General features: G+C 40.4%; 1 protein-coding gene across 2 annotated transcripts in view; it reads left to right on the top strand.

The window, feature by feature from the left end:
- STX18 (syntaxin 18) overlaps window positions 1-16,361 on the top strand; it is a 127,511-nt gene that overhangs the window by 86,223 nt on the left and 24,927 nt on the right. The window contains exons 3-5 of one of the 2 annotated variants that reach the window (XM_063108103.1): window positions 1,283-1,398; window positions 3,400-3,498; window positions 3,627-3,693. In XM_063108103.1, coding sequence (XP_062964173.1) covers window positions 1,283-1,398; window positions 3,400-3,498; window positions 3,627-3,693 — 282 coding nt within the window. The remainder of the gene's footprint in view (window positions 1-1,282; window positions 1,399-3,399; window positions 3,499-3,626; window positions 3,694-16,361) is intronic. The other variant, XM_063108105.1, reaches the window with a different exon arrangement.

The following is a 16,361-nucleotide window of genomic DNA, read 5'->3' on the forward strand; positions in this document are numbered from 1 at the left end:
AATAGTCGTAGAGTAGCAGTAGAATTTGGAGAGTCCCAGCTCCTGTATCACAAAGCAAAGAAGGCAGAAGGGCAGCTTTGGAGCTCAGAGACAATAACGTAATGACCAGCACAGGTGCTAAAAAAATAAATGTCGGGCAAGTGCTGCAGGGGCAAGCACAGAAAGTGGTCAGGGAAGCTGGCCCTGATGAGGCCATCTGATCAGAGATCTGAATGGAGAGAGAGTGACTTTTGCGAGGAGCAGTCCAGGCTTAGGCAGGAGCATGCTTGGCCGACTTGGAGGACAGCAAGGAGGCCAATGTGGCTGGGGAGAAGAGGATGAGGGAGAGAGTGGCAGAAAGCGAGGTCACAGTTGGGCCTGAGGGCAGTCGGCAGTTTGTATTTTATTCTTAGTGGGAAAGTGGCTAGGTGGGCTGGTGGTGAAGTGGAATGGTTTGAATCTATACATTTTGTGAGGCCTTTTTAACGTGATATTTTGTGATTCTCAATTTCAGCTGTAAAGTCCAGACTGTTTAATTAGGCTAAGTAGTATCTCTGTTAATAATTATGCTGCCACACCTGCCCAGATCTTATGAAGATGAACAAGGTAATAAATGATCCTATTTTGAACTTCAGAGTGCTGTATTACTGAGACACCCTTATTAGCTCAGTAACTTTAGGGTTGTTTAAGTTAATATCAGGAGAAATGAAATTTGTTTCTAAAAGCTCTTTTATTGTGAGTTTTGACTGCTTATCAATATCAAAAAATGGCAGCCTAAAGCAGCTTCTCACATATATGAGAGCCTCCAAATTGTGTCCCTGCACTATTCTCCATGCAGCTCACAAAGTGAACTTCTAAGGTAAATCTCATTAAGTCATTGTGTTGTGTGAAACCCCTTAGTGGTTGTCCCATTGTTCTCAATGTCAAAGCCTCCATTCTTGATCAGACTTGCCTGCTGTGGCTCCTGCCACGTCTCCATGCTCATCTCTCTCTCTCTCTTTCTGTCTCTCTTTCTTGCTCTCTCTCTCTCTCTCGCACACACATGCACACACACGACTGGCCTGCTTCCATTTGGTCTGTTCAAGAAGATTTTTCTACCTCAGGGCCCTCGTATGTATTGGTTTCTCTATCTAGATCGTTCTCCTACCTCTGAGCCTGGCTGGCTCCTCATCCTTCGAGTCTCAGCTTAAATGTCACTTTCTCAGGGAAAACTTTTCTTCCCTCCACCCCTCCCAGACTACATTATGTTGTCATTTGCTGTTGCCTTTTTGTTTTCTTTCTTCCACTTTCTTTCTTTTTTTAGCCATATCATGTCTGAATATGGGAGGATGACAGACACAGAGCGAGACCAGATAGACCAGGATGCTCAGATATTCATGAGGACCTGTTCAGAGGCAATTCAGCAACTAAGAGCAGAAGGTAAAGTGCTCTGAAAGGTGCAGACAGACAACCATGAATGTATCAAGCAGTTAAACAAGATTCATATGGCACAACCAGCTAAAATTCCCTCTTATCTGCTTATTAAGATTTGGTTTTAAAACTTTAAAATTCCTTTTCTTTTTTGATCAGTGTTTTATCCTAAGCTGTTAAAAGTAAAGAAAAGGCGTTAGACAAATGGGAGGAGGGAGTTCTCTCCAAACAGAATCAAAAACTTACCAAGGGTCCAGGGACAGAGAAGACAAATTGTGTATGTGTGTGTGTGTGTGTGTGTGTGCGCGCGTGTGCATGTGCATGCACACGTGTGCACCTGTGTTCTGTGTGGCATTTAGTGGGGAGGGATTTGATGGCATAAGGATGGAAGAGGGTAATCTAAGCTCTCTACTTGTAGTACTAAAGTAAACTTTTGTATCAAACCCTCATGGTTGGAGGAGGCTCTGGAGCCATGGCTGCTTAGGTACACACCCCAGCTCTGCTGTATTCTAGCTATGTGACCTTGGGCAAGTCACCTAGTCTCCCTGTGCCTCGGTTTCTTCATCTATAAAATATAGACAGTCATAGGATATATCTCTTAGGGTTGTTAGGAGATTTAAGTTAAATTCTTATAGCATGCTTAGAACCGTGCCTGGCACTAGGGCGGTTATTGATGGCACTTTCATTGATGTTTATTTCTCACAGAGGCACTGAAATGGCTTCCAAGTCATGTTTCTTCCTCGATTCTTCTTTAATTTTCTTAGGCAGATACAGAGTACATTAAGTAGTATATAGAGTTCAAAGTTGCCGGATGCAGCTGTGTTTATGACAGACTTTTGTTTGGGAAGCTTCCATTAGAACTGTGGTGGATCACTTAGAGACCCTGATGAAAGCTATAGATATTTGTTTGAGAAAAGATACATACACACATACATACAAAGATACATATATACATAGTTTATACATACATATACACATGCATACATACATAGTTTCACAGACTCCCCGAATCCCCTACTTGAATCTCAGATTGAGCAGCCCTATAGTAAAAACATAAATCATGACCTCCATCCTTAAGGGCATATACGAGGGTACTTCAAAAAGTTTGAGGAAAAATATAATTAAAAGATAATATGACTCTTTCCATGAATTTTTTGGAGTATTCTCGTACATTCATTGAGATACTTAGAAAATACACATGAACCTTAATAAAATAAGCAATTAAGTATGAAACCATGTGACCTTGGACTACTTACTGCCTCTGAACCTTAGTTTCTTCATATGTACAATAGGCGTAATTAGAATTGCTGTTTGGATTATTAACAGAGTATATGTAAAGGACTAGCAGAATGCCTGCACATAGTAGGCACTCAATCTCTCAATAAATGACAGCTGTCTTACCAAAATAAGTGGCACAGATGTTAAGTCTTGTAGGTCTTTTTAGCAGACTTCTATGTGGTAGTTTACAGAAGAAGGGCATCCTTGTAGCTAGGAGTCACGGAAGGTTTCCCAGAGAAGGAGAGTTTGACTCAGTATGTAAGGGACTCTCAAAATGTGAATGGCTAGGGAGAGAGGACAGGGTACTCCATGTGGCCAAGGGGAGAGGTTGGGGCATTCCAAGCTGCAAACGGTACAGGCTCAGGCAGGGAGTGTGTGATTTAAGTTTCATTTAAACATGTTACTTGAAGGTCAGTTTGAGCATTGGATGCTGTTAATACAAATGGGGTCAGCACTCAAAAAGTGGGCTGTATCAAATGCTATCCCAAAGTGCTGTAGTAAACCATAAATTATTTGACTGTAGTTTTTCTGTGGGTTTAATCTTTCACTCTTGTAAAGCCTAATAAATCTTACTCTTTTAAAAATGTCGTGTCACTGGACACAAAACTTGTTTTATAGCTGTGTTTTTAAAAATACTTTCAATGAAGAAACTGTTCTAAGGAAGCTGATGAATTGTTCTGTAGAATAATTGAATACAAAGACCTGAATGTTGTCCTTTTCTCTCTGTTACAGCCCACAAGGAGATACATTCCCAGCAAGTGAAGGAGCACAGGACTGCTGTTTTGGATTTCATTGAAGATTACTTAAAAAGTATTTCATTTTCTCTTAAAGGTCAAATGTTGCATTTCACAATAGATGTGGTGCAGAATTTAACTTTGCTAGCTGAAGACTATAGTGTCTCATTATATGTAATGATACCTTTTAAATCATCTGTGTTTTGGTATTTTTCCCTGCAACAGGAGTGTGTAAACTTTACTCAGAACAAAGAGCCATCCGAGTTAAAAGAGTGGTGGATAAGAAAAGATTGTAAGTATTGCCTCCATTGGTGTTCCAAAATCAATAACAGTAATAATAATAATAATAGCAACTAAAGTTTATGGAGTACTAACCTGTGCAATATCTCATGCTTAAATTTCTTCCCACGATGCCATAGCTAGTGCTTACTGAGCACTTACTATGTGCCGGGCACTGTGCTAGCTACTTCATTAGCTCACAACAACCCCCATGAGGCAGGTCCTGTTACTGTCCTCATTTTACAGGTGAGGAAGCTGAGGCTGGGGAGGTTTGGTAACTCACTCAAGGTCCCACAGTCTGGAAGTAGCAGAATTAGGATCTGAGCTCAGGCTGTTGGTTCAAAGTTTGTGCCCTTGCCCATTTTGTTTCTTAATAACCCTTTGAGGCTGGTACAGTTTCAGCCATTCCGCCTCAGTCTCTTTGAGTCTCATACTCCTCCTTGCTGTGTGGCTACTGCTAATCCACAGCTAATGTCTGGAATCCTGTCAACATTGCCAATTGTAGCACTCTTAATCCTGTTCGTGACGCCAATTGTCTAGCTACATAACCACGCCAATTGTCGGTCTCTTTTACCTGCTGATAATCCTGCACTGACTGGGCCAATTGTTGAGCTAGGGCTGGGTCTAGAGCTCCCAGACGCCTCAAGCCCATTCACAGACTGGGTCACAGACCCTTCATACACCAGGCTGGGTCACCAGACCCCACAAGCAGGTCTGTGAGCTAGGTAACTGGCCAAAAAGTCCTTGGAAGCCACAGGTTGGAAAGCATGGCTGCGCTGGGTGGACGCCTGAGACAGACGCCCGAGACAGATGCCCACCCACGTGCTTCACTAAAACACTCTCTCTCTCTCTCTCTCTCTCATGCACACGTGTGCGCGCACACACACACACACACACGAATACCAACAACACCAAAAAGATACATTGACGTGCGTGCGCACTAACTCCACACACACATACACACAATTTGCTTACAAAGGATGTGCTAAAACCACACCCAACTGGACCGGAGGCGAGGGCCCTGACCAGACTATTCTATTTTCCTAACACTTGCTATCTCCAAGAGTGCATCCAAGGGAAGAGAGGCGCAGCACCCAGTGCACCCCAGAAGCCTTCCTCAGTCAGAGCACACACCTCCCTCATGTCACAGCACTTGCTGGACGCCACGTGCTATGAATACGCACCTCTCTCTAACCTAGAACCCATGTCAGTCAGGCACTATTGTGAGCCCCTTCTTGCAGGTGAGGACACTGAAGCTCTGGCAGGTTACATGACTTTTCTGAGGCCACTCAGCCAGGAAGCAGCAGAGCCAGACTTCAGTACTTCCTACGGCACTTTTCTGTTCACCTGTCTGTCTTCCCCTTTGGGCTGACACAGGCTCCTAGGGTGCAGGAGCTATGTCCTCACAGTCACTTCTGTTGTAGCTGCTCAGCCAGGCTTGCAGATGGAATAAATCAGTGAGCAAGTGAGTGCTGTGTCCAGGCTCCAAACCTTGACCATTTCTAAACTAGCTTCAGAAATATTTTAGGATGTTCTTTCAGAATAACATTACATAATTGTTTGGGGACAAAGTTTCTTAACTCTTATCGTGTGGGGTTCCCAACACTACTCTTTGGTTCATTGATTCACTAGGAGGACTGACAGGACTCAACATACGGCCCTACTCACAGCTATGATTTGTCACACTGCAAGGATACAAAGCAAAACAACAAAGGGAAAAAGTGTATGGGACAGAGTCCAGAGGAAACCATGCACGAGTGTCTGAGAGTCTTCTACAGGTAGAGTTGCACAGCATGTGACTTGTGACAACGTGTAATGTGCTGTCTACCAGGGAAGCTCATTAGCAACTCACTGCCCAAGGATTTTATTGGCATTGTTCACATAGGTGCCTTCTACCTGGCATGTACCAAAATCCCAGACTCCCAGAAGGAAAACCATTGTTCATCATCGAGTCCCATTCAGACCACATCATTTGCACAGACAGTTTAGGCACTGTGAGCTGCTCTTATCAGTTAGAATGGAATGAACTCTCCCAAAGTCCAAATTCTTAGACACCAGCCAAAGGCTAACCTTGCAAGCAGGCCTTTTTAAGGATAGCAGTCTCAGGCCTGCTATGTGAACTCTTTTCTGCACACTTGTGAAACATTTGAATTTGTACATGCCAACAAATAGAAGCATTTGTGGAAGATAGTAAGTAGATCAGTCAAGTTATCTGTCAGCAAATAGTTACTATTTATTACATAATACATTGAGAAGGTAGTTTGAAAGAAGCAGTAGATAAAGTCTCTGCCTTCAAGGAGCTTAGAGGCAAGCTGGGTTGCTGTAAAAACATGTAAAATTAGCCAGCTTAATCAGGATATTTCAATAAGTAGTGAGGTCAGCAGCAAGTTCAGAGGAGGAAATGGTGCGACGGAGCAGCACGGCACAGTGCCCGAGAGCTCCGACTGCAGCCAGCCTGTCTTTGAATCCTGGCTCTTCCACTTACAAGCTGTGTGACTGAGCAGATTGCTTACTTTCTCTGTGCCTTAGTTTTCTTGCCTATAAAATGAGAAAATTAATAAGTACCTACTTTGTAAGGTTGTGTGAGAACAAAATGAGTCGATATAGGTAAAACACTCATAGTGAGTGAATAAATGTTAACTTATACTATTATCTACCGTTAAGTACTTATTATGTGCCAATCAGTGTGTCAATTTGTTTCATTTAATCTTCACAACCACCTTATTAATGAATTTTAGTATCCCATTTTGTAAATGAGGAAATTGGGGCTCAGCAAATTTGGGTTAGGTGCCGAGCATCATAGCTGAACTAAGATTTAAACCTCAGGGTAATCAGGGCAACTTTCCTAAGCAATGGGATTTGTGTTGGCTGTTGAAAGAAAAATAGCTGGGTAAGTGGAGGAGAGAAGCAGAAAGCAGTCCAGGCCCGGGAGGAGTGTGAATGGAATGGCCGAGGCACAGTGAGACCAGTTTTCCCCATGCAAGTCATGGAGGAGAAGGTGGGACTCTGATGTGTGATTTACGGGCAAGATAATATGGAGCCAAGGTCAAGGGTTCAGATCCCCTTACTATCCCCCGCCCCCAAAAAAATGATGTTATGGAGATCACTGGGTCTCACACCACCAGGGGAAAGCGATGCAAATCAGTGCTTCATTGTCCCAGACAAAAACTTAAGAGGTTCCCCAAGTAAAGTAAAAAGAGGCTTTTGCTGCAGCATCCACAGTTTCTGGTTCTCAGCAGAGGTTTCGACTAAAATACAAATTAAAGTCAGTCAGATGGGAATTGTTCTCATTTAGACAGTCAAGTACAGCATTGTCTCCTGCCAGATAGCTGCCCTGTGCCAGTTTCTTTGAGCAAAAGACCTTGAGGGAAATAAGTATGTGACCCTTTGCGATGCAGTCCAGCCCTCTCCTTCTGGTTCTTTCCTCACCTTTAGGAAAAAGCCATTTTACTAAAACATAGATGTAATTTTATCACTCCCTTGCTTCCAATGTCTTAAAAAGGCCAACCATAGCACAGCATTCAAGGCCCGTAACAATAGGACCGCTGCCTTTGTTTCCTCGTCAGTCCCTATGTGACCTATGCTCTGGCCTGGCTAGACACAGCTACTTGTTCTAAAGAGGCCTTGTTCTTTGAAGCTCTTTTGCCTTAATCCTTGTTGATTTCTCTGCCTAGAATGCCTTTCACATTTATGAAAGTACTTCAAAAACTTTGTGGAAAATTGAATTAAAAGATAATATGAATCCTTCCATGAACTTTTTAAAGACCCCCTCATACTTATATTCTCTGCAACCTGTACCCGTCCGCCCCACTCATCTGGTAAAGATACTCCTGTTCATTCTTCCAGCCCTGATTAAAATGTTGCCTGCTCCCAAAGGCAGTCTGAGTGGCTCTTTTCTTAGTTGGTTCCCTAACTAAGAACATTGTTCATAGTCAGGTGTAACACTTACTCTTATACAGCTGCTGAGGCTTATATGTCCCTTACACCACCTCAGCCCATTGTATAGCATAATGCCTGTCCTGTCTGTGAAAGCCACTCATTAAGGAGGATTGAATGAAAGAATGACAAGTTTCCTGAAGACAATTTCATAGTAAGTGGAGTTTGTTGTCAAGTTGGATTGATGGGTTCTTTGTTTTTGTTATTATTTTGTTTTGGTGATGGTTATTGTTAAAAATCATTCTTATAAAATTGATTTGAGAAACTCAAGTGCTCATGTTTTACGGCATTGTTACTATCGTGTTGGTTTGGTGTTGGTGAAAGAAAAACGTATTTGTTACTTAAGGAGCAGCCTGATTGTTTATTTTAAATCTTTTAACAGGATATGGGAAAAAAGATATTCTGTACTGGAATTTATTTTCATAGAATGGTGATATCATATTAGTCTTCCGTACCAAAGGGCCAAACTGGGTAAAAATATTTTGCTCATTAAGCCAAAAATAGTCTCAGCTGACCTCTCTGCATTTTCCCTCCATGAACATGTTTTCTTAAAATGACAGTACCATCATTAAATGTAACTATTTCACCCACCCTGTAGGCATTTTACTACCTGAATTGACAGTGACATCTGTGCAAGTTGCCTCAAGCTGGGTATGAGGAATGTTGATAACTGTTATTTAGGTTTTATCCCTGCTCTTTCTCCTGCAGTAAGACTGTGAATCCTTTGAAGGCAAGGACCACTTTGTCTTTTATCTCTCTGGTCCCAGTACCTGATCAGAGTCTGCCACAAAGTAGGTGCTCAATTAATGGTTCTTCAATGAAGTAAGGAATGAGTGGGACACAGTGGCTCACTCCTGGCTCATTGGGTCTCCATGGTGAATGCTTAGAAATTGGAAAGTTGTGGGTTAGTATCAGACACAATATTGGCACTAGTGGCCCTGTCATCCCCAAAGGGTTTGAAATATGCCCTCTGATCCTCCTGACTGCCTTAAAGCACTAATATTTTGGTTATGATTTAACTTAACTTGAAATAATCATCAAATGCCCTCCTGGGTAATTAAAAATTATCTGAATTAATCAGAAACATTTTCTCTTTCCAGAAAGTAGTCTGGTTGTTTATCATTGTCTTTTTCTTAGGGAAGAGGTTCAACGTAGCAATCTGGAAATCAAGATTAACCTCTGATACTCTTTTCTACTAGTTCAGAGGATTTTCCTCTCTGAAGGCATAATAAACTAGGTAGAAGCCCAGTGACAAATCCAAACTTACAATAGTAGGCCTTTCCCTCCAAACAGCCATTTCTTTCTTACCCTGCAGTGGGTTGTCTAATCCTGTTTCTACCCATGGCTAGCCTTGCCTTAAAGTTTGCCAAGTTTTGGCCCATCATTCGAACACATCATTTTCACTAGTACAATGATATTCTTAGAAGTGGAAACTTTTGGCTGTTCTCTGTGTCTCAAGGGAGATTTGAGAGGAATAAAACTTATTAGTCTGAAAGATAATGGTTTTTTCTAATGCTGGGTAGGTTACAACCAGATCAGAAGGCTGGACAACTTCATAGCATCTTCTAAGTTTATCAGTGTAGCTTGAAACTATTTTTTTAAAAAATATTTTATTTTATTTTATTTTGTCGGTATACAATGTGGTTGATTACTGTGGCCAATTACCGAAACCTCCCTCCTTCCTCCCTCTCCCCCCTCTCTCCCAACAATCTCCTTTCTGTATGCTTGTCGTATCAGCTTCAAGGAATTGTAATTGTTATGTCTTCTTCCATCCCCCACCCACCCCCGGCCCGGCTTGTGTGTGTATGTGTGTGTGTGTTTATTTATTTATTTTTAGCTCCCACCAATAAGTGAGAACATGTGATATTTCTCTTTCTGTGCCTGACTTGTTTCACTTAATATAATTCTCTTTAGGTCCATCCATGTCATTGCAAATGGCAGTATTTCATTCTTTTTTATAGCTGAGTAGTATTCCATTGTGTAGATATACCATATTTTCCGTATCCACTCATCTGATGATGGACATTTGGGCTGGTTCCAACTCTTGGCTATTGTAAAGAGTGCTGCGATGAACATTGGGGAACAAGTATACCTTTGACTTGATGATTTCCATTCCTCTGGGTATATTCCCAGCAGTGGGATAGCTGGGTCATATGGTAGATCTATCTACAATTGTTTGAGGAACCTCCATACCATTTTCCATAGAGGCTGCACCATTTTGCAGTCCCACCAACAATGTATGAGAGTTCCTTTTTCTCTGCAACCGCGTCAGCATTTATCGTTCAGAGTCTTTTGGATTTTAGCCATCCTAACTGGGATGAGATGGTATCTCAGTGTGGTTTTGATTTGCATTTCCCGAATGCTGAGTGATATCGAGCATTTTTTTATATGTGTGTTGGCCATTCGTATATCTTCCTTAGAGAAATGCCTATTTAGTTCTTTTGCCCATTTTTTAATTGGGTTGCTTGTTTTCTTCTTGTAAAGTTGTTTGAGTTCCTTGTATATTCTGGATATTAATCCTTTGTCAGATGTATATTTTACAAATATTTTCTCCCACTCTGTTGGTTGTCTTTTAACTCTGTTAATTGTTTCTTTTGCTGTGCAGAAGCTTTTTAGTTTGATATAATCCCATTTGTTTATATTTCCTTTGGTTGCCCGTACTTTTGGGGTCATGTTCATGAAGTCTGTGTCCCGTCCTACTTCTTGAAGTATTTCTCCTATGTTTTCTTTAAGAAGTTTTATTGTTTCAGGGTGTATATTTAATTCTTTAATCCATTTGAGTTGACTTTAGTGTATGGTGAAAGATATGGGTCCAGTTTCATTCTCCTGCATATTGATATCCAGTTCTCCCAGCACCATTTGCTGAAGAGGCAGTCTCTTCCCCAGTGTATAGGCTTGGTGCCTTTGTCAAAGATCAGATGGCTGTAGGCGTGTGGGTTGATTTCTGGATTCTTAGCTTGAAACGATTTACCAGAATATTAGCACATCCTACCATAAATTCTAAAAAATAATATGTGAGAATTTCCTAAGATATTCTGAGGAAATCCTGGTGACCTAAATAATGTTTACTTTGAAAACAGTTTCCATGGTCAGAAAAGTTTGAGAAACACTTATTGTTCAGAGTTCTCAGAGTCTTTACATTGCCACTGTGCCTTGATTACTTCTGTTCAAGCAGGAGTAGTAGGACTACCCCCAGCCCAGCTGACCATGGAGCCCTTTGCTCTTGAAACACCTGGCAAACACACTTCAGAAGATACTGCCTTAATCCTCTGGTGAAGTATATGATTTTCAGTTATTTATTTCTTATTACCTTATGTTGGTATAAAGTATTGAAATTTTGCTACGTTTCATTTTTTCTCTCCTTTTTTAAAAAAAAATAGGCTCTCTTGTAACACATACTATCACCGTAATTATTTGGAGCTTGAAGAATGTACTATTTTATTATTATTTATGATTCAATCCTTTTACCCCAACTAGAGTGCAGGCTTGGTGAGGGCAGGATTGCATCTTTTACCTCTTTATATCCACAGCCCCTAACCCAGTATTTTACATGTAGTAAGAGCTCAGTAAGTTTTGCCAACAGTTAGGGATGATGATGATGATAATGATGGTGACAAAGACGAAGAAAAACAAAAAGAAGTGATGCAATGAGATACGAGGTCCCTCACAGTGACTTTGTCTTATTATCTACAGCAGGGCTCTTATGCATTGCCTTTCAGAGATCAGCCGACTACGGCCTGTGGGCCACATCCAGCCCTTGGCCTACTTTTGTACAGCTCTCAAGCTAAGAATGGTTTTTATATTTTTAAAGGTTTGCTTAAAAAAAAAAAATGAGATAGAAACTATATATGGTCTACAAAGCCCAAAATATTTACCATGTGGCTCTTTACAGAAAAAGTGTGTTGACCACTGGCTTAGAATAGACTCCCTGAGGTTAAAGACCACTTCTTTGTTGGAGTTTTTTGCAGTCAGTCATGGACTGATGCGTATTCTACTGCGCATGACATGTTCACAGCTTACGCCCGGGTAACTCCACAGTAGTCTGATAATAACTCAGCTGGTCTATACCCTGTTCAGCAAGATGTAATCACTAATTAAATGGCAATGTCATATTGCTATAAATGTTTACAAATGCTCTCTCTTCATTTTTATAATTTTCTTGTAGCAGACCAGTAGCAAACAGTTCGTGGTCTGGTACTGGTATGTGGACCATGCTTTGAGTAGCACTGGCTTACAAAATCACCTAGTGTTTAGTAGATGCCCAGTCAGTATCTGTTGAGAAAGTAAAGTGATGGTGAAGACAGCTTGATCTTCTGCTCTGTTGGAGTACACAGTACCTGTGCCTGAGTAGATACCTTAGTCTGATAATCCACTTTTGAAATTATAGTACTATGATATTATATATTAAAAATATTTTTTTTTGTACCTAGAGCCTTTGTTGGGGCATAAAAGAAGTATAAGAGCTATACTTAAATCTGGAATAGTAATCATTTTTCTCTAATATTTGTCTAATATTTCTCTAATCTAATATTTCTCTAATATTTGCCTTTAAGGTTTGCAAAGACTATCTCCCACATATTCTCTTGTTTCAAAATGGAAAAACCTGTCTTTTTCCCTCCTTCCTCTCTCCTTATGTTCTCTTTAATTTTAAATAGGATCCTTAGATTTTTTCAAATAAGGAACCTAGAAACAGGTGTTGGCCAGGTAGAAATTGTGTTGATTGCAGTTATGAAATGCTCAGCCTTCAGTTGGAGAAATCAATTTAAATAAATCATGGGGCATAAACTGATCTTTTTTTTAAATGACTTTTTTAAAATGGCTTTTTTTCAAATTGCCTTCATCTAGTTAATTTGTAATTTCCCTGAGGATTTCAGTAGACATTTTGTGAATAATTAGAATCTGTTTTTATCACTTAGACAAAGTTGAGGTTTTTTTTGTTGTTTTTTTTTTTTAAGTCTGCTGCACTGAAGTCTTTTATTCATTTTAAATTGAAAACTGGTGCATTAGCATACCCTGGACACAAGGGATGGCAGACATTAAAGGAGCCCCTTATTTAAAAGTCGATGAAGCCCTTCCCCTTCCTCAACAATTCAGTTCTTGAGCCATGAAGTGGGGCGGAGTAAGGTGGGTCTGTGCAGTGGTGGGCAGCAGCGGTTTCCCAGTGCAGGGCATCAGAGCCCATCAGGGAGAGGAGGGCTGGTTCAGCTGGGGCAGGCAGAGCCTGAGCAAGTAAAGCAGCGTCTCCACCCCAGGAAGAGAGGTGACGGAGTGGGGGTGGGTACGTACACAGAGGGGGACTGATGAAATAATAAAATACAGAAGCATATTGGAAGCCAGGTTTCTTACTGCAGAAGAAGTGAAAGGGGAAAAGCCAGAATGAACCCTGTGGTCTTTCATCTTTGGAATGAAAGAGGCTGGTGTGAATTCATGGTTTTCAGTTAACGTAGGTCAGTATAGAAGTAAATATGGGTGTAAATGTATATATGTATATGGAAATGCACACATAGATTTCTAGCTCTGTCCACTGCGAGGGCCTGGAAGCTGTGACAACCCAATAACAATAAGCATACTTACCACCCAGGTCTTGGCTTCTAAGTACCAGATTCAGCTTCAAGGAACCAGGCCTCTTGAAGAAATGGATTGTTCTTAAGCTGGGGCAGATAGGATAAAATGAGCTTGGAACATTCCGTTGTATCAGAAAGCAAGGAAGGGCCCAGACAGTGATGGGGACATGTCTGTAGGACATAGCAGTCCATTTGAAGGGGCTTCTACTGGCCAAGGTGGAGATGACTTGAACATGAAAATAAGTAACTAGCAGATTATAACTCATTGAATGAAACAGGACATCATGAGTCCATCTAGGTAGACATAAATAATGAGCAGATTGAAAAGAATACAGTGGGGGAGCCTGGCAGCTACTATCTTCCTCACGTGCGCAGAGAGAAATCACACACAACCTTCCAGGATCCAGTGGGAAGAAAGCATCACTTTTGTGAATTCTGCCAAAGGTGCATAACCTGAATCCAACCACGAGGAAACTTCAAACTCAAATTGAGAGACATCTTACAGAATACCTGCCACATTATCTTGTGTCATGGTCCTGAAACTCAGGAGAGACTGAAGAACTGCTCCAAATGAAGGAGACGAAGGAGAAATAACAGGTGTGATGTGTGATTCTGAACGAGATCCTTTTGTTGTAAAGGATATTATTGAGATGACTGGTCAAAAGAGAATGGGATCTGAGAAAAACATGAAAGTAATGTATTGATGTGAATTTCCTGATTTCGATGATTATGTTCTGGATATATCAAAGAATGCTCTTGATTTTAGGAAATACTAAAGTATTCAGAGGTGAAGGGGCATCAGTTTGGCAACTTGCTCTCCAGTGACTGATAGAAAAGTGTTCTTTGTATTATACTTCAAACTTTTCTGTGTATGATTGTTTTATGATAAAATAAATAAAAATCACAAAATACCATTTTACGCTTATTAGAATGGTTAGATGAAAAATGACAGATGTGGGGGGGGATGTGGAGCGACTGGGACTCTCAAACAGAGGTCCAACTGATAAGCCCCATCATAAATCGCATTGTTACGTAAACTACTTGGAATGGCCCCAGGTGTACAGAGATACTCTTATCAGGCAGGATATTCCAAGAGCTTAGAGGATATCCCAGGTGCTAGTCAAGGGTTTGTTTTTTCCTTGGAATGTGCTGAGTTTGAACACCACAGACCTGCTGAGTCAACCCTTTACTATACACCTCATGTTCCTAGTTTGCTCCAAGTTTTTATCATGAAGGGATCTTGAATTTTTCAAATGCTATTTCTGCATCTAATGAGATGATCATGTTGTGTATTACACTGATTTTCAAATGTTAAAACAAGTTTGCATTTCTGAGGTAAACCCCATTTGGTCATGATGCATTATTGTCTTTTATATATTGCTAAGTTCAGTTTGCTTATATTAAGGATGTTTCCTTTTCTGTCCATGAAGTTATTTGTCAAATTTTGTTTTCTTGTAATATCGTCATCGGTTTTCCAAATCAGGGTAATACCGGCCTCATAAAATGATTTTGTAATTCGCTCTTCCTCTGTTCTTGTTCAGGTCTACTGTATCCTTACCTTTTTCCTCATCTTAAGGAAAAGCATTTAGTCTTTCACTATAAAGTATGATGCTAGCTGTAGGTATTGTAGATGGCTTTATCCCATTAAAGAAGATCCCTTCTATGTATATTTTTCTCCACCTTGTCTGATTGCTCCATAGCAGTATGTAAAGATATTCTTCATTCCTTTTTACGGCTCCATAGTACCCAGAGTTTATTCAACTGGTTCTATATTGATGGACATATATAGATTGTTTCTAGGCTTTTGCCATATTAAAATTGAACTACAAAATTTCTGCAATAAGTAACCTTGTGCATATCTTTTCATACTATTGCTATATCTTTGGAATAGGTTCCTAGAAATGGGATGCTGTCTTAGAGTAAATACATATGTAAATTTTTTAGATATTATCAAATTCCTCTCTATGGGAGCTACAGCACTTGGTATTCTCACCATTGGTATATGAAAGAGTCTGCTTCTCCATGCACACAGTATGTCTGCAAAGTTGGGTATTTTTGCCAGTCCCAACAGGCATTTAAGTGATGTCTCGGTGTGGTTTTTAATATCCATTATTATGAGGAAGATTGAGCATCTTTTCGTATGTCTAAAAGCCATTTGCATTTTTTTTTTCTGTGAACTCTCTTGCGTAATTTACTATAGGGTTGTTGGTCTTTTTCTTCTTTTAATGTTACTTATGGTGTTTTTCTTGTTTGTTTTTTGCTTTTTAATAGACTTGATTTTTTTTTTTTTTAAACTAGTCAAGTGCAGTAGTGGTAAGGGGGAAAGAGTAGAACAAGGAGTTTAATCTGTAACTGACTGAGAACAATCAGTTAAGATAACTCACTGCCTTTGGATCCGCCTGGACTTGATTTTTTAGAGTAGTTTTGGGTTCACAGCAAAACTGAGCAGAAAGTACAGAGTTCCCACACACCCCCTGCTCCTGCACACACACAGCCTCCCCCACTATCACCATCTCCCAACACTTTGGTGTTTTTCACACGTTAAAAAAATGTATATTTTGGGCCGAGCCCGTGACGCACTTGGTAGAGTGCTGCGCTGGCAGTGCGGCGACGCTCCTGCCGCGGGTTCGGATCCTATATAAGACTGACCGGTGCACTCACTAGCTGAGTGCCGGTCACGAAAAAACGACAAAAAAAAAAAAAAAAAAAAAGAAATGTATATTTTAATGGCTGGCCAGTTGGTTCAGTTGGTTAGAGCAGTGTTACAACACTACGTGTGGTCAAAGGGTTCGGATCCCCCTACTGGCCAGCCACTACATAATTTCTATGTAGTTAAATTTATCAGTCTTTTCCTTGTTTACTTCCAGATTTTGAGTCACAATGAAGTTATTTTTCATTCTTAAGTTATAGAAGAATTCACCCATGTCTTTTTTCTCAGGTGTATGGTTCATTTTTTTGCATGTTTATCTCTGATGCATTTGGAATTTATCTTGGTGTACAGTGTAAGGAAAGGAAATGTGTTTATCCTTTTTCCATATAACTACCTAGTTATCCCAGTGCCTTTTATTAAGCCTTTATTATACTAAACATCTAAATGCAATTGAGTCTATTTTTGAATTATCTGTTCTGTTTCATTGGCCTGTCAATCTTTTTATGCCCTAATACCACACTTTGTTTTTTC

This window comes from Cynocephalus volans, chromosome 9, assembly GCF_027409185.1.
Source record: "Cynocephalus volans isolate mCynVol1 chromosome 9, mCynVol1.pri, whole genome shotgun sequence".
In the NCBI taxonomy this organism is placed as follows: Eukaryota; Metazoa; Chordata; class Mammalia; order Dermoptera; family Cynocephalidae; genus Cynocephalus; species Cynocephalus volans.